The sequence below is a fragment of the Neopsephotus bourkii genome, unplaced genomic scaffold, assembly GCF_033783945.1.
Source record: "Neopsephotus bourkii isolate Nb327-2 ecotype Australia unplaced genomic scaffold, CSIRO-AGI_Nbou_v1 NB_873, whole genome shotgun sequence".
Classification (NCBI taxonomy): Eukaryota; Metazoa; Chordata; class Aves; order Psittaciformes; family Psittacidae; genus Neopsephotus; species Neopsephotus bourkii.
The window spans coordinates 1,914,150-1,933,116 of record NW_026901367.1 but is presented as its reverse complement, the minus strand read 5'-3'; the positions used below and the strand labels follow the sequence as shown (position 1 = coordinate 1,933,116).

Sequence of the window (18,967 nt, the reverse complement as noted above, 5' to 3'; positions counted from 1 at the left end):
CCCAGCTCACGCCCAGTCCTGTTCTTACCCCAGCACCCACTGACTGCACTCCCACAGCTCCTCCGCTCGCCCTGCACAAAGCAGGGGGCTTTGGGCCCCGCGCTCAGCCAGGTGGAGCGTGTCCATGTCCCCAGCACACCTCTGACCTATAGCAGGAGGCAGCCGATGCTATTTCTGTGCAGGGTTCCTCCCCAAGGAAACGCAGCCCGGTTCTTCTAGTGTTGCACAGCCCTGGAGGAGCCGAGCAGCAGCCAGGGGCCGGCTGCCACAAACAGAGCACGGACCAGGGCCTGGCTCCGGCTAAACACGGCATCGCACTTTCCTTGTCATCTCCTGAGCACACGGGCTTGGCTCATGTGCAAGACCCTGAACAGGCAGAGGAAGGGGTCCCTGCCCGTGGTAGGGGTTGAACTGGATGAGCTTTAAGGTCCCTTCCAACCCAACCCGTTCCATGACTCTAATGACTGAAGGTGAAGCACTCTGGTGAGCAGGAGATGGGTATGCAGGAGTGGGAAGCAAAAGCTGTGTGCTGAAGGCCTGCGGGAGTGGTAAGGATCTGCCCTGCAGCTGAGTCACCCTCAAGTTATGTACCCAAACATCCAGCTTTAGCTTATCATAAGATGCAAAGTATCCAAACCAAACAAAATCAAGTGCCAACAGCAAGGTAAGGGCATGGCAATCGACACAAGCTTAACTGTGGGACCCCCACAGCAACCTGAAGTTACTGCAAGAGCTTCGTTCAAAGTAGCTGATCCCATTCAAACCTCGGGAGCATTAACTGCGAGCCATGCACTTCTTACCCCTGGGTTCCTCCTCGGTGTCAGTCACCCCTCAGGCAAGGCTGGTGTTGCCATGGACTCTGGCAGGGTGACCAAGCCAAACACAGCTCCTTGCTCCAGCCTCCCTCATGATTCATTCAAACCTTGCCCCAGTTCTGCCCTGCAGTGCCAGGGCGAGCGCTGCCTGCCAGCCTCTGCACAAGGGACTTCAGCAGAGCAAACGCTCTCCTTGCACAGCAAGCCTGGACACGCAGCACAGCCCCTGCCCCACCAAGGGAGGGAAGTTGACTGCTAATGCAGCCAAAATCCCCCCCGTCTGTGGTCATTCAGGCTGATTTTTCGTGCAGGCTTTGCAGTCAGTGAACTGAAAGTGCCAGCTTCAAGCACTCACATCCTGCCAGGCAGGCACCTATCAGTGTGGAGGATGCTCAGGGGGGACCTGATGGCTGCCTCCAAGTGCCTGACAGGAGGATGGAGCCAGGAGGGGCTGGGCTCTGCTCCCAAGGAACAAGGGATGGGACAAGAGGAACCGGCCTCAAGCTGCACCAGGGCAGGTTTAGATGGAGCTGAGGAACAATTCCTGCCCCAGAGGGTGCTCAGGCATTGGAACAGGCTGCCCAGGGCAGGGCTGCAGGCACCAGCCCTGCAAGTGTTCACACCCCGTGGAGACGAGGCCTCAGTGCCATGGGTTAGGGGTGGCCTTGGCAGTGCTGGGCAATGGTTGGACTGGGTGAGCTTAAAGGGCTTTTCCAACCTGGCTGATTCTATGATTCGATCACCTCCTCTCGTGGGCACCACCCAGCCAGGTGAGCACTGAGTGACGCTGCTGAAGACCATGACAGAGGCAGAAAGTGCAAGTTCATGCAAGCAGAGGGTAAGAGCTGGAATCAATCCCGAAGTCCAACCTTTATCAGCGCTACCCAATCCTATTCAGTGAGCATGGATTTTACGGCCCAAAGATGATCAAAATCCAGGAGTTAATGTTTGGCTGGCACAGGCTTTGCTCCTCCCAAAGTTTGTCCTGACCAGCCTGAGGTCTAATGACTGCACGAGCAGTTTGTAATCCCCTTCACTTATTCATACTGGGTGGGAGTGGGGACCCTAAACCCAACGAGACCAACTTCCTCTAGCACATCAGTATGAGAAACCAGGGCTACCAAAGCAAATGAAGGGCAACCAAAACCTCACTCTCCTCCCACAACTCCTCCTCTTCCCTTCACACACTCTGTCAGTTAAAACACTGCTCTGGGATTAAGTGGAGCTGACCTCAATCCCACATTTACACACTGGTTTCTGTTCTCCTTAGAAAGGAGACAACTCAGCCTCCCAAGCGCAGAAGGGGTTACCTGGGACCCACCTAAGCACTTAAAGCTCCAGATGAAAGAGAAAGCAGAAGGCAACCCAGGGCTGACCTACAAAGATAATGCTGCTCTTCCCACACGCTCAGGACCAAGGGAATGCCCCAGGCATTCAGCCTGAGCATTAGGGTGATCCACACACCAGTAAAACCCCAGTGTACCCGATGAGCCTGCATCGAGGTTTTGCCTCCCTCTTCCCAATGCCTCATGGCTCCCCAGTACCCAGAGCACACCACAATTTAATGGCAAACCCCGGAATGTCCATATAGCCATTTCTTTACTATAAAATGGTTGCAGCAAGGAGCTCTGCTGCTCAAAGCATCGACTGAGCAGAGGCAAACGCCGCCGTGGCCAGTGGCAGACTGGCTGCGGCAGCACATCGCATCGCTGCGGAGCAGGACAAAGTGCAGCTTCCCCTGGGCTCCCTGGCAAGGGCTGCTCTGGAACTGCTCCTCCCCAGCTGTGAGGAGCTCCTCTGAGCTGCATAAATATTTACAGTCCATTTTAAGTCCTCCGTGTCTGAAGTGTTGTTTAACCAAGCAAGAAAATCCTTCACAAGACGGATTTTACGGCCAGGACTATTACACACAATAACCTGACCTGCAGACATCTCCTACATTAAACCTCTAATTATACACAAGCACGCTGCTTCCTACAGTGAAGATGTTTAAACTACACGAGCCAAGACATTTCTATTTGGTGTTAAACCAGGGCTGCTGTATTCCCTTAGACCCCAGCATCACCATCACACCTCCTCAGATCAGTAACCTGTGCTCATGAACTCTCCTGACATTCACTGGTTTCACATAAGGCTTGCTCCCAGCGACCATAAATTACACTCATTAATGTACATAAAACGTTTTGAATGTCAGAAGGGAAGGGAAATGAATCAGTTGAGCTGAACAAACACATCTTTCCTATAGCCCACAGCGTTCTATAAGTGACTGGAGTGCCTCGAAGGCATCCTGACTGGAATTAATTCTGCTTCCTACCTAATCCCTCTCAAGGCCTGGTTTTCTAAACAGTGGCAACTGAAGCAGCAGTTGGCTGCCCACTGCTTCCTTTTCCTTCCCTGCAAGGGATGGGGATCTCTAAACAACCCTTATAACTCAGATGAAGGATCAGATCACAAAGGGCTTAATTATTAAAGAAACACAAGTGACCTTGTGGTTGCAAGTTTCTGTGCTGGTGTTCAGGCAGCTCAAACATGACTCAGCAAAGTTCACTCTTCTTTGAACACTGAAACTCAATGCCCCTAAAAACCCCACAACAGACAAAGGGTATGTCCCTTCCCTCCCTCACGCTCCAAGTTTTAGTTATCAAAGGCAATTCTGGCTGTGGAACAGTAATTCTTCTGGCCAAGGCTGTGGCCTTGAGATGCTGCAGAGATGAATCCCAAGTACTCAGTTCTGTAAGCATGACTATGAGACACAGCTTCACACAGCCCAGACTAAGGGGCAGTGGTGAGAGGGTTTATTTAGCCATCAAAACACATCAAACCCCAGCCTAATACCTCCCATCTCCTCTTCCCTTTGGAGGAAATGCATCTGTATCACCAGCAGCAGACCCCAGGTAACCACCCCACTGCCCCATCCTCGCCCCTGTCTCCAGAGGGACAGGACTCACTGCAGGAGGCTTGCATCAGGTGCAGCTTTTCCAGCACAAACTCTGCTTAAGCTGGATCATAATGAGAAACCAGATCAGAAATTCTGGGTAAGATCCTGAGATCCACCTCTGATTTAGACTTTACAAGCTTCCCTTTCCCTCTCCCTTCCCCCAACCCTACAGCAACTCAAAGGACTTCACAAAGCACTGAGTAAGGGATTTACTTTCCTCCAAGAAGATTAAGCAAACTGAGAAAGAAAGGGCCAACACGTTGTACTTGGTAAAGGAAACAACTGTTTGGAAAACAAAGGAACACTATTAGCTTGAAAGGAGGGAATGTAATCCTCACAGAGCAGAACCAAAGGCTTTGCAGCCAATTCTATCACTATTATTATGCACTGTCAATTTTGCTCTGCCACCTTTAATAAATGAAGTACTCTTTTGCTCTGCCACCTTTAATAAATGAAGTGTTACCTGGAGCTGTTCAAGGTATCTGTTGGGCAGCACTGCACACTTCAGGTACAGTAACTTGCAAACCCCATTTCAGTGATGTGCAGGACTAAAAGCAGCAGATTTCTGCTGTTTAACACCAAAGAGGAGGTGTAAGGCTGAGCTCCACGCAGCCAGGGATCATGCCAGTTTCCCATTGGTTGTTATTATACTGGCAAAATGAAGTGGAGCTAAAGTTATCCACTGTTACTGCAGGCAGCACTCGGTGTTCAGCTCAGTGTGGCTGACAGAAAGCTCCACTTCTTGACAAACAAACAGGCTCATTACTTCCAACACCCAAACAAAAACCCCTTATTTACTTACACAGCACCAAAGCTGCTATTGTTCCTCCCCGTTCCTGAGGACTAGTGGGCTTTGTAACCCAGGTCAGCAAGGGACCTATTTACACAAGGCTGCTGCTTCTACACTGGAGCAAACTTACCTTCAGAGAATCAACTAAGTCATCGACTAGGAAGAGACGTCTCAGCTCTTTGACTGTGCCATTAATGTGACCAAGCACAACGTTACTGTACTTCTGAATAAGCTCTTCAGAGACAGCTACATCAGACTCCAAGTAAGCCCTGCAAGAAAGAAGAGCTTATGAAACTTCACTGTAGGAGGACTGCCAAGCAGTGTCACCATATGTTTTATATATATAACATCAACATGTGTTCCTTTGAATTCTATAAAGGGAAAAACCTCACTGTATAAGGAATGCTAAAAACAGTTCTTACAGTTAGTGATAGCAGTTCTTTTAAGATAAAGATACAAGCTCCTATCTGGGGAAGTGTTCTTTCCACCATTTTGAGGCCTCTATCTGTAGCTGCAGTGGCCACAGCAATTTAGATTCTTTAATTAGAGATTAGCTTATCTAATTTGCCTGTTGGTTGAAGGAGCAATGCAGCACATCTCTAACAGGGAACTCATTTTATAGTTACTGCAGTTGCTGAGCTTTTTTTTAGGGGGGATTCTGATTTGGGGTGGAACGCTGAAAAATGAACACTGGAGGCTCCCATGGCTGTCACTTAAGGCAAAGCCAAGCACAGCCTTGTGGCAAGTCCAAAGCAAATGCAAACACTTCAAGCAGTGACTACAGCAGGCAGCCATTTCAAGGCTGCATTCTGCTCTCCATGCTTGGCTCCAATCCCCACACCCATCTCAGCTCATCTGCAAGATACTCAGGCCCTGAACCACAAATAAAGCCCATTCCATGCACAAGCTCTTCACTGTCTAAATTCAAGTAAGAACAACCTCGTAGGTAAGAAGCAATCAGGTATGTGGGACAAGAACATCTGGATGCTTCTTATGAATATCAGTGGGTTTAGAAATAAATTGCAGTAAGAGGACAGGTGAAACAAGTCTTGCTTGTTCTTGCTAAGATACAACTGGGAAACCTGGAAATGCTGTTTGGGTTCCCAAGAGCACCACTGGGTAGAGAGAGCAAGAAGGATTTCAGGTGGGAATTACTCACCCTCATGTGGGTGTATAAGGAGGGCCTTGGTGGGTTAAATCAAGCAACCAACCAAAGCCTTAAGTTTACAGAAGATACAGTTTCATATTGCTGTACTGGATGTTCAAATGTAATTTCTATATCAGATTTATGCTCCAAAGCAAATACTCCTTTTTTCACCCCCCCAGAGTTTTGCCCCACACTGGTTTAGGCACAGATTGGCTTCCACTGGGTAAATGAGCCACAACACCCACAGAGGAATGGAGGCAGTCCAATAAAACCCTTTACTTTGCCTTACTGAAGATGAGAGGAAGAGAATGAGAACAGCTGGAAACAGCACAAAATCGGGGAGAGCTGTAAAGAGGAGGGCAAGCAGGAGTTTCGGAAAGGTGCAGGAGATGGTGAGGTGGAACCAGTTCATTGACTAATGAAGGGAGAGAAGTGAGTCTGAGCAGTGTGGGGCAGGGCTGGTGTGGAAACAGGAAACAGGCACTCAGCAATTAAACACAGGAGTTAAGTTTTTCTTTCTCTTCAGATGCAGCTTGGGCACCGCTGTACTCCCCACAGGGAAGCAGGAATACCAAGGGTACCACATTCCCACACTGCAGAGGTGTGTACACGTGGGAAGCCACAAGGGCTTAGCTCATCACTTAAAGTGAAGAGCTGAGGTCCTCTTCAAGGACCTCAATCCTATGACTCAATTCCTGAAGCCACAGAATCCAGAGTCCAAGTTTCTGGATTTCTGATCTGGGCAGGCCTCAATGAACCTGGATTCTGCTGGTGGGAAGGCAGCCTTGTGCGTGGAGAACACAGCCATGCTACTACATACGAACCACAAGCTTTAACAGTACTCTTTAGAGAAAAGTCCCAAAAAGATAGAAGGCTCCCCTGGTGCATTTACTCTGAGTTTTGCTAAATATATTGCACAGAAACTGCTGCATCTCCTGGGAATCCTTTACATTTTGTGGCTCATCTGCCACTGGTTCACATTCTGAAGACTCTACCATTCTAAAAAGCATATATTAGTCCATTACATTGAAGTATTTGGTGGTTTTTTATGTAACTTAAGATACTGCAGCATTCCCAAGGAAACCCCAGGTACCAAGCACACAGTTCAGTTTCTTTATCAATGTGTATGCCTGCTGAGAAAAACTGAAAGAGGAAGAGCCACAGGCTGGGCATGTTCCAGTACAGATAATGTACATTATTATGCAACATATTACAGCCTCTGTCATCCCCTGCTCCCATCAGCACCAATACTGCTCCCCAAACCAGCACGCTTCTTGTTAATGAAAGGAAGACTCTCACCTGAACGGGTGGCCTTCATCGGACTTCTGGATTGCCTGGATAACTCCCTTGTATATCCTAAAGCTGATCGTCACCGAAAGCAGGGCCAAGGCAATGTAAGCTGTCACGCTCACGATGCTGAACACTGTTAATGAGAGCAGCAGGAACAAGCTGGCACCAAACACCACTCCTGTCTTCTTAATGTCTCGCCAGTAAAGGAGGTCAACAACTAGAATGTGAAGAAGGAAAGAAATTAGAACAAGAAACCTTCTGCATCCATATGAAAACAGTAAAACACCATTCACTTGACTGCTGGGAGTCATCAAGAATGGAAATTGCCATCTCACTGTGACACCAGAGCTGAAATGACAACTAGGAATAGGTTATTTTAGCACTGGTTCTGCACTGGACTTCAGATTATTGGGATTATTGTTATTAGGATTACCTCAAATGTAATTGCTGCAGTTCACGAACAACTCTGCCCTTAAGCAATGCCAGAATTAATCTCTTTGACTACTGTTCTGAGCTCTGCACCAGAACCATGGCAGTTTTGCTTCATTTCATTCTATTTTTGTGCCTTCTGTGGAGGTCACTCACTGAGATTGAGTCCAATTCCCTGTTAGGACAAATGACAACACGCTAACAGATCTCTAAGCCATTATATCTTTTAAGTCTGGTAGAGGCAAAGACACTGCTCAAAACCTATTAACAGTTCATTCTGTTTCCTTTTGAGCAAAGACATTCCCATGGGAGTGTTGATTATGGGTGACAGACTGAGCCATCAAGAGGAAATAATCTCACTGCAATTTCAATCCAGGCTAAATCTGCTGTTCTGCCATGCCAAATGCTTCGTTTATAAGCCAAGCTTAACTTCTTCCTTAAGCAACCCTCATGACAGCACACAATATTGAGCCATTCTTAACATCACTGTTTAAACTACACCCTTGCCCAGGTCATAGGTCATGGTTTAATGCACCCACTGCACATCTGTTTGCCTTGAGGTGCTGCTGCATCTGCTCAATTACCCCACTGAGCTCATGAGCTCTGGCAAAAGTCCTCCCCCATTGCCAATACAGAAGTAGGCAGGGGCATCTCTTCTGGTTTTACACTTCATAGGGACACGCACAGAAAAACTCCTGCTTCATCATTTCTACTTCCACAGCTGACCAGATTCTCACAAGCACAAATTCCTCTTCTGCATCAAAACTGCTTCTGAACAGCAATAATGTGGTAGCTACAGAACTCAAGTTATAGTAAATTACTGCTGCACCATGAGGTTAGTAATCCCATCTCACCCTAACCATCACCAAAGTCAACTGTAAAGTAGCACATCACAGTTCAGAACACATTCTTACTCTGAATGACTGCATCAGAAAAGTAAATACATCTATTATTGCTACAGGATGAAAACGTGGTAATGCACCAGCATTAAATACTCAGTAGCCTCTGTAGGGCAAAGCCTGCACAATCCCTGTTGTAGGTACAACGTGAAAATGCCACTGGGGCTGTGGTGCAATCTCACTGTGTTTCAGAAGCTGGAGCCCTTTCCTAATGATTTCCTTAGGGAAAACGTACTGAGCAGCAGGCGCTGGGAAAATGAGAGCCTGGTCAGAAACTTAAAGCTGCTATTTTCATACTGTCCTGGTTTGGGCTGGGATGGAGTCAGCTTTCCTCCTCGTAGCTGGCACAGTGCTGCTTGGATTTAGGATGAGGATAATGCTGATACACACTGATGTTCTAGTCGTTGCTTACCCTGATTAAGGACTTTTCAGGCTCATGCTGTGCCAGTGAGGAAGGGCACAAGAAGCTGGGAGGAAGCAGAGACAGGATACCTGAGCTGGACTGGCCAAAGGGGTATTCCATACCACAGCATATCATGCCCAGTATAGAGCTGGCTGGGAGCTGTGGATCACTGCTTGGGTCGGGCTGGGCATCAATCAGTGGATGGTGAACTGTGTTGTACATCACTTGACCGTCTTGGGTTTTAATCCTCTCTCTTTTTTATCTCCTTTTCATACAATTATTATTAGATATCATTTTATTTCAATTATTAAACTGTTCTTCTCATAACCCATGGCCCTTATGGTATTTCCCCCCGCCCCAGTCCTTTCTTTATCACAAACCAGAACTGCAGTGGGAGGAGCAAGCCCCAGCCCTCCACCACCACTGCCTGCCTGGTTTTCTGCCTGCTGCTGACAACTGCTGCCCCCAGAAAGCAGAACACAAACAAAGCAGCAGCCAGATCAGATGCTGGCTGTGGTTCCCCCATGTGACTCCACCAACATATGGGGTGAGAGATAGAGCAGCCAGCTGAAGGAGGTGACACTCCTGCTCCACCAGCACCCATCTAAAGTCCTTGTCACACTGAGGCCCAACCCACCCGTGCACTCTGCTGACCTGTTATCCTGCTGGCTCTCGTCATGTTACAGAGCTGCTGTTCTCACTGTCACACCAATGAAGCTCCAAGCAAGAAAACCTGTCTTTAATATTAATTTGTAATAATCAAATAAAAAAAATATCAAGCAATTGTAACATTCCTTTTGGATGGGCTATAATCCCTAAATGTAACATTTGATTTGGTTTCTTTGGCTTTGCTTCTAACCACCAAAGTGCCTGGTAGTGTCTTTGTGCACCTTAACGAAGCAAGTTTAGCAGATAAAAGAAGCTTATGAACCAAACTGTGAGCTTGACCTAAAAATTGCTGTAAACTCCAAACCTAAATTGAGCTGCAAGTATCTGTAACACTGAAGGGGGGGGGCAGAAGCAGTCTTGCAAAAAAAGGAATAAATGAGTGGATTTTGTGCTCCTAAATCATGCAAAAAAGCTTTGAAAACCTTATTTCTTCCCAAGTATTTGCTGCAAATCCTGAAACTATATTTAGTTTCAAATGGTGCAATTTGAGCATCCATACGGTGATACTTGGGTGCTGCTCCTGTATCGTGTGACATGGCAGGCATGAGCCCCTCTCCTCTCCGTTTGCAGACAGCTTTGGTTGCTTAACTGAGATAACTCCCTCCTCTCTAACACAGTTTTGCAGCCTCTCCACTGCTCTGAGGTTCTGACTGCTTCACAAGAACTAACTCACTACAAGCAGGAAGCATTGTACCTGCACCCAGGTGTAAGGAAGGTGAAGTCATTCATTCACCTGTATCCTGGTTTCCAAGATAGGAGAAAACAAGGTAAATGGCTGCAATTAAAGCACCCACAAATGGCTTTCAGTGCCCCATCCTCAGCCTGTTGGTCTCAAGTCAACAGCAAGAAACCCCCCAAGCTGGGAGCCCCCAGACCACAGCTGAACTGCACACAAAGCACTTCTCAGTGTCTCCTCTCCGCATCAAACCAGCCCCAGTTTAACGACACCCAGATCTGGTTTCATTGTGAATTCCTCCAAGGGAAAGTCAGCTACAAGACACTGAAAAAGCGAGGTGCAGTTTTAAAGAGAGCAATGAAAATGATTTGTAAGCGATGGAAGTGATTTATAAACCCCAATCGATCAGAAACACCTATCTGCATTTCTTTCTGAAGGAACATGGAGAGTTAAAAGCATTACCAGGAGCAGCTTTCTGGCTTTAAACACAAGATATTCACAGCAGATTAAGCACAGCACAGCGCAAAAACAACCCCCCCACACCCCAACTCTCAGGAACCGGTGCCAAGCAGCCTCCTTCCTCCTGGAAACCGCTTTAACCTTCATTTTATACCCCCAAACTACAATCTCCTACATTTAAAGCAAGTACCCCCAGCCTATTCTAAAGCAGGAACAGCTGCCTACATTTGGTAAGCACGAACTGTCACTTGGCACGTCTAAAAATAGCCCTGCTAGCATCCGTGCCTTACATGCACAGCTCATCCCATTACATTTTGCTTGTAAAGCGAGTGCCGCGGCAGCTTTACCGCTGCGTTGGTTGTATTTTAGAGCCTTTTCTCCCTATTCCACAGGCAGCGCAGTTAACACCCAACAGCCCCCGTTGTGGCAAAATGACAACAAGCGGCTCGATCGATTTAACCTGAGAACGCCCTTTATAAACAGCGGAACCAAGCGCCCCCCGCTCTTATTGAGGCGGGGATTGAAAGGCTCGATACCACAAGCGAGTTCCGCTGGCGGCTGTTAGAGAAAAGCAAGGAAAAGGGACTGACCCATTCTGGCCTCCATCTTGAGCAGCCCGCATGCAGCAGCCCGTGCCCAGCCTCTCCCCCGCCGTTCCACTTCCTGCAGGGCACGCAGAGGTCGGTGCCTCTACGCAACCGCAGCCAAGCCGGACCCCGCCAATGGCGCCGCGGCCGCAGCCGTCAGCGCGGCTTCACCCGCACGCAGGGCACGGCCGTGGGGAGCTCAAGCTCAGCCCCATAGGGAGGCTGCTTGCAGCACAGGGAGGTTTGTGCATAGGGAACAACCGCTGCACGGTGAGAACCTCTGAGGAGGAATCTGTATGTTGTGTGCATAAAGAGAGCGTGAAAGCACAAGAAAGGGGCTTTTCTGGGTGGGTTTAACAAGAGCCGCGCTGTGCTCACAGGGAAGTGGTGAGAAAGGGCAGCTTTCACACTGCAAAGTGCACAGTCACCACTGTCACCGCAGCACAGTGGAGGCTTATTGATAAACCAGCTCCCAAGCACAAATCCCTGCTGAGTGCTGTTTAGAGGCATTTGGCACTCTACATTAAATAAACTTCCTATTCACACCTGCAGCGATGCCCACCATTTCCACTGATCTTTGCATGCACAGTATCTAGCAGTTTCACTTTACACCAAAATCCTTCCTATTTACCCCAGACAGTGATGCCCAGTGCTTCCACTGATCTTGTACACAGATTATCTACCAGGCAAGAGCTGAAGCTTGCAGATTCACTTTCAAAGCCTGGCCCAGCCTGATCTGGACCAACCAGACCAAGCCAACTCCAAAGAGAAGCCACCAATCCATCAAGTGTTCAGTCTGCGAAGCACAAACACCATTAGAATGCTGGGGCCTGATATTTTCCAGATTTCCCACATTTTCAAGTTCCCTTACATCAGAGTGACCATTTAAAAATCACAGTTGTCAGACTCACACAATGGTTGGGGTTGAAGGGACCTTAAAGCTCATCCAGCTCCAACCCCTGTCACGGGCAGGGACACCTTTCACTAGAGCAGCTTGCTCCAAGCCTCATCCAAGCTGGCCTTGGACACTGCCAGGGATGGGGCATCCTAAGCAGGAGCAGTCACAGCCTGAGCCACAAAACTCCAGCCTCCTTTTACCCCAATGAGCCGTGCTGGGAGCCAGTTCAGTGCCTTGCTGCCAGCCAGTAACAACAGAACAATCCCAGCCTGGTGAACCCGAGTGGTTGCAGCACAACCGCACGTGGTGCCATGCACATGGAGCTGCCTTCAACCAACAGAGCCCTCCCTGTCCTCGGGACAGATGTTCCATAGGGATGGCATGGCCAGTGGGAATGATGGGCTGGTCTAACCGGAGCCCAAGGGCCAGAAAACAAGCCTGCATCGCACACGTTCCAGAGCTAGCACGTTCTGCCCCGCAGTCCATGGCAAGGAAAGGCGATACACGTTTCCCAAGGACATGCTAGGATGAAAACAAAGTCCCATACCACCAGATTGTCTCCCCCAGATACAAATATTACCTATATATCAATACACTGATGTACCTACAAATAACTATAAATTACTAGTAAGCCAAACAGTACTTTTCTTTCAATTTCTACTTAAATCATACACCCATGCATGCATGCACAATGCATAAACAGAGAAAATCATTCCAAAGTCTTGGCTACTCATGATAATGCAACCTTTTCCTCTATTTAACTAATCTGAATTCAGTTAGATTTTCGGCACATTAATATATATAATAGGCATCCTGGGATAGCCTGGGTGCACAGCTGTGCTGTTCACCCTGCCATTAGCATTATGCACCCATTAAAACCTGACAATTCATTGAAATAGTGAATAAGCAAAAGACACATTTTAGTTCCAATTTGTCCACGGAGACCTGTCTTTAAAAATGCTAAAAATAAAAGCCATGTCATCCCAGGGTAAACCTATTTCATCCTGCCTGTCTAGATGATCAATAGATCAAATACCAGGTATTAAACCAATACCACAGCTTGTACCCCTTTCATTAGGCTGGTTCCTCAGATACTCTGGCTGTCAGCACAAGAAACGCACACAGCAAAACTAGGCTTAGGGTTATGTTAACTAGAAAGTGGTGCTTTAGCTGGTAGGTCTAACTAGGAGCCATCCTTTCGGCTCCTGGCTTTAGATTTGATCACAGCATTTTCTGAAGGTTATTTTTTAGCATGTGAAGGAGCATGTTGCAATATTTGCTTCTATATTTATTTTGGGGCAAGCTGAACAGTGTAATCAGTCCCTGAACTTTACCCATCATCTTCCATGCCACTGGAGCCTGACCTAACGAAGGAACAACACACGAAACAAGGCATCTCCATCTTGTTACAAACAAATGCTACCACAAACCACAGCAAACCAGGCTGCAGGAACAGTTGCAAAAGAAGAACCAGGCTCTTCTGCTTCCCCAGAAAACCATTTCTTTTTGCTCTGCTTCCATTTGCTTTTAGGCCCTACCTCTGCAAGTGAAATGATAATTAAACCTAAGGCAGCACATACTTGTTGGAGGGAGAAACAGGCACTGAACCAGCTTCCTGCACCTAAGGGGATGCCACTATGTAAGAACAAAGTGAGGAAAGAGGAACGGAAAACTGCTTGAAGCAGTTTTACCAGCACAACATATGTACAAAGGACCGGTTTAGGTTTGCTTTGTTCATGTGATGACAGCTCCATTACACACCAGTCAGGTCCACACTTTGCACAGCAGCCAAGAGCACAGACCCCCTGGTACTAGGATGGCTTGCTCTGCTTAGTGTATTCTCCCTATGTGTGACATGCAGGCATGCTCATCACTGGCAATCCATTCATTTTAAACTAGGAAAGACTCCATTATTCCCAAAGCCTCTCATTCCAGGCTCAGAAATGTCTGCTTTCAGTTGCAGCAAGGCACAAGCCACCACCAGCCCTGAGATTAAAAACACAGCCTGAAAATTGGGCCGGAATACCCAAAGGAAACTTCCCTTTAGGTTTTTACAGAATCCTTCTGATCATCCCTCCCACCCCCTTTTTCTTTTCCCAACCCCAGGAATTTCAGGCCTGCCATAAGCAGTGCTGAGCGTTTAAACCAGTGCCACATCCAGACCCTATTGCTAAACACTGCAGATTATTTTCTTCCTAATATTTTACAGCCCTTGCATTAAAGATTAGCATTTTAAGAAACTGTTTTGCAGAGGGGTAAAGCTTTTTTTCCCCTGCAGGGCTTTTTCGCTGCATATTTAGGTTCTGGTTGAGCATTCCATGGATTCTAGACTGCCGGCAATTTTGTCCAAGAGGAAAACAACCATAGATTTTGATCAACAGATATAAAAGAAGAGGAAAATTTCACATGTAACAAGCACAACAGGGCCCTTTAAGAGATACTTAAGTAGCTGGAGATGATTAAGATCTTTTAGAGCTTGTCTTGCCGATAAAATATGATGATTACATATTCAAATCAGGCTTAAACCCTTACACACTGAGCACTAATATAATGATCCACAGAGATTTACACCCGCCATCTCCCATTGGTGGCTCCAGGAACAAAGGTCAGAACCACATTCGTTTAAGGTTAGCTACTTATTTACCTAAACCAATTCGATGTTATGGCTGCCAGGTCTGAAAAATCAGACTCAGTTTTACCTAAAATCCAATAGAATTATGAAAAATCCACAGCAAATGTGATGAAGGGGAGATCCCGACCAGTATTAACCAGAAAACCCCATACCCCCACCCTGCTCTAGTCAGCATGAGATTTCTCCTTTTAAAATAATAAAACCACATGAACTGCAGGCACCATATTCTTTCACACTAATAGCTAGCACTGTAAAGACATTAATAATCTAGGAATTTCAAAGGAACATCAAGTAAATTGAGGCTATGCTGGTATTTGTGCAGTGCGTACGGAAACAAGCCGTGCTCTAATACACTCTGTAGGGCTGAAAAAGATCTGCAGTGTCACACAAGCCGTTTCACCTACATAAATAATTTATCCCTCTGCATTGCTCATATTTACCCATTTTAACCTACAGCTTTTTTCCTGCAAACAGCACCCATCTCCCACCCTCGGATACATTCCACAATCACACGCACGCCACAAACCCCGTTTGTTTAAAACGACCCGCAGCATCTTTAGCGTTACAAAATGAAAGGGAAGAAAGGTGAAAGAAATACCCTTGTCCTTCCAGCTGCTCAGCTGGCTGTCCATCTCTCCACAAAGGCTCTACCCTCCAGCTGTGGTTATCAATTATGCATTCCAAGAGGGCAGCTGCAGGAGAAGGGATCCGCAGCCCGGGATGGGAAGCATGGGCTTGCGCGTCTGCAGTGCGCGGCTGCACTGGTGCTGCAGGAGGCCGGTCAGCTGATGGGGTGTGGAGCACGACTGACGCAGTGCGAGCTCTCTCCAGGCTCCTCATGCTCCAATGCAATCCCGGCCCCGTGCAGCCATTTGCTGCTTCCCTGCGTGCCGACGGAGCCGGGAGAGACGTGAGGCGGAGGGAGAAGGGAAGCGGCACGGAGGGAGATGGCTTCTGCCTGCCCAACAGCCGTGCGCTGCGCTGCTGCAGTGTCTGTGCCATGGACAGGCTCAGCACAGGCTAACAGAAATACTGCCCTAAGAAGCTTTTCACACTGGAGCTAAAAGTAGCCACCAGGCAGGCTTTAAAGACATTGCTTTTCAAGCAGTGGTTAAACCACGTTACAGACCTCCTCAATATACGTCTTCCCTTGCTTCCTTAAACAAACGCCCGACTGTCTGCAAGGCTAACAGAGCCCTCTTTGTAACACACCTCTCCCTTTAAAGAAAAAAGGCTTGAAGGAGGGCAGAACAGGACCCTTTCTGTGCCTGTAACAAAAGCAAGAGGCTGGGGAAGAACACAAGAAGTCATTTTGCTGGTATCTTTAGTCCTTATGAAGCGCTCAGCCACATGTATTCGTTAAATGGAGGCTTGAGAACAGTTACCTAACCCTTTACACAATTCCTACAACCAAAAACCTTCCCCTTTTTAGTTTACCCTTTGCTGTCTGCTGCGGAAGCAACCTTCAAATGTTCCATTTAAATGAAAATGAGAACCTGAAACTTTACCCTACTAATGTATAGAAAGCAACATACAGGCATGAGACAAGCCTAAACCAGAAACTCAAGCTGAAAGAGAAGGATGTCCCTCTGTTCTCCATCCCTGCTGAAAAGGATCTGACTATTTCTCTGGCTTGGAGTCTGTTCTTAAGATCTGGGGCTGACAATACAATGCTAAAAACTCCCCAGCACTGCTCCAAAGCCTCTTAAAATGTGATGGAGGTGGCTGGGATGGAGATCCCGATTCCCTACTTACACAGTAGAACAGACAATCCTATATAAAGATACAAAACTACCTGAAAACCCTGCTATTGCTTCAGCTGCTGCATAGATTTAAGGCCTCCTTTGACAGCAAAAGCAGTTACACACGTTTTCAACATACCACAGTGTACATTTTGTTCATGGGTTCGACAGGTAAATCAAAGCATACACTATAGGAAGGAAATGGGAAGTGTACATGCAAACATCAGTGCAAGAAAATTTGAAGAGCTGCACTATGCAAGAAGTACAAAACCCATTTGAAAATGTGCTTGTCTTTGAGCTGAAATTCTTAAAATCAACTGGAAAGCACCAAAATCCGTTGTTCTCCCCTCACATTTGTTTGGATGACCGCATTGTCACTAAAATAGCCAGAAACCTGATGCTTTCAGAAAGCTCTTTCCGCTGATTACCCAACACACAATTACAGTCTCTTCATTTCTTCTTCATGGTCCTTGTATTACATACTTAAAATAGTACATTTATGCAACACATTCCTGAGCAGACATTTCCTTGTATCCACAGCAAATCGGCAGCACCCAGAACATGAACATGCAGCCAACTGCATTACCAGTCCCCATTCTCCTTACATCTTACATGAGCCACTAACTCCATCCACAGGAGCTTCTCCCTGCCCTCAAGATCCTTCTCTTTACTGTGTTCTCTCTTCCCACTCCATGCAAACAATGTCTAAAACAAAGTCTGGATCCCTCCATACTCACATCTCTTATTTCAGGCACTAACACTCTATTCTACACTCTCTACTCCCTCCTCTTTAAACAAAGCACCAGCAGTGCCAACAAACTTCTGCTTGAGCTTTCTTGTTTCCTGAGGACAGTTGCATGCCTGCTTCTACACCACCACTTACACAAAACCTACCCAACTAACAGGCTGCCTACAAGATGCTTTATCAACTCACCCAGACAGCTAAAACAGACACAATCAATTCTAACCATGCTCTTCTGTGGAATGCACCTACATCCAAAGGGCTGCCTGCTTGCAGGGCGAGTACTTTACTCACTACATAGATATTAAATCACCCTGAGCAGATGTAGAGCAGCCTTTCTGCATTGAAGAGTGTTCCCAACTTCTCACAGGAGAGCATTGGGGATGATCACCTAACTCTGCTCTTGCCTGAAGGTTCATTCAATACTGGCCACCTAACTCTGCCTCTGGGAAAGCTGGAAGCTTACCACAAGTTTCATCTTCTCCCCTAATTTTGCCACTCTGCAAATAACTTCCCAAAGGCCTTGCTTTGTCAGTGGCCTTGGCTTTGCTCTATGTGCCTCTGCATCTCAATAGGGTGCCACAAGAGCTCCACTAAAACACAGCAGGTCTTCCTTTCAGCAAATCTGTCTAAGGGTCAGGTTTGGGTTCTTCCCTATTTCTCCTGCTCCTCTGCAAACTCTTCACTCTGGAAAAGAAGCCTCTATCTGTTAGTATTTACCTGGTAGCAGAAGAGAAGACCTGAAGCACCAAAGAATCTAAGAATACAACCAGAACAAATTAAATCAAGATTTCAGGTTGAATTCCAGGCTATTTTACAAATAATCTGCTCCTGAAAGGAATTCCAGAGGCATTCAAAGGTATTTTTCCCCTCAGTGAAAACCAGCTAAAACCAAACCCTTCCCATCTGGTAACGGTCCTGTTTAACTAACTACAAATACAGTAACTAACAGGAAATAACCACATGGTGTAAGGAGCATTTCTGACTTCTTTTAAGCTTCACATACCTGCAATGACCTGGTTTGCTGTTACAGAATCACAGGAAGTGATGCCCCCATGTTTCAGGACTAAAAAGAAAAGCTCCATCGTTAGTACTACCCAGCCACCTTCTCAAAGCATATTCCCACTTGGAATTCACCTCTGAATTTGCCCTCTCAAGACAATCCAGGAAGTGTAAGACATTAGTAAACAGCTGCATTCCTGTAATTCAATTACAGAGTGCTCTGTAGCATATGTGAAAACAAGAGACCTGTAAACCCATAAATTTAATCTAAAATGAATGTCTACAGAGCCTGTTGCTCAAAACCACCATGAAACAAGGGTATCCTGTCAAACTGAGAGCCCTGGGGGGAAAGATCTCAGTATCATTCTCAAATGTCATTGTAATGCTCAAGGTGAACATAGCAAGAGTTATACTGGTAATGTAGTCACATTTTGGTACCCAATTTTCTGTCATGGTCAGAGGTTTTGATTTTGGGGAAGGTTCTACAATCTACAAATTTAATTATAGTATTATTATTCAATAACATAAAAGCCTCACAGCCAGGTTTATGAAAAGCCTGGTTTTCTAGCCTATTTGGGAAAATTAATGGTCTCTATCCAATAGAAATGCATTATCAGTGAAGAAAGCCTGTGCAACAGAAGGGCTCTGATGTGTATTTAGTTTTCAGTCCTAAGAACACTGAACTGGCTTCAACACCCGGAGGTTCTCAAAACCCACATGCAATCCTGTAGCAGGCAGAGGATACTCGAGTTACACCCCATTTACAAACACTAGATGGCAACAAAGCCCTTTTATGAGCACTCCTTTGCACAACTCCCTGCTGCACTGTGCTGGTACCAGCACAAGCCC

The 18,967-nt window shown here is 46.8% G+C and overlaps 1 protein-coding gene across 5 annotated transcripts in view; it reads right to left on the bottom strand.

Moving 5' to 3' along the window:
• The window catches only part of RTN4 (reticulon 4), a 47,540-nt gene that overhangs the window by 4,049 nt on the left and 24,524 nt on the right, over positions 1-18,967 (bottom strand). For 3 of the 5 annotated variants that reach the window (XM_061356862.1, XM_061356864.1, XM_061356863.1), the window contains 2 exons: positions 6,990-7,197; positions 4,674-4,812 (listed from right to left, as the gene is read on the bottom strand). In XM_061356862.1, the coding sequence (XP_061212846.1) occupies positions 4,674-4,812; positions 6,990-7,197 (347 nt within the window). Of the gene's footprint in view, positions 1-4,673; positions 4,813-6,989; positions 7,198-11,105; positions 11,257-15,230; positions 15,504-18,967 lie in introns of those variants that run through there. The other 2 variants (XM_061356865.1, XM_061356866.1) reach the window with 2 other exon arrangements.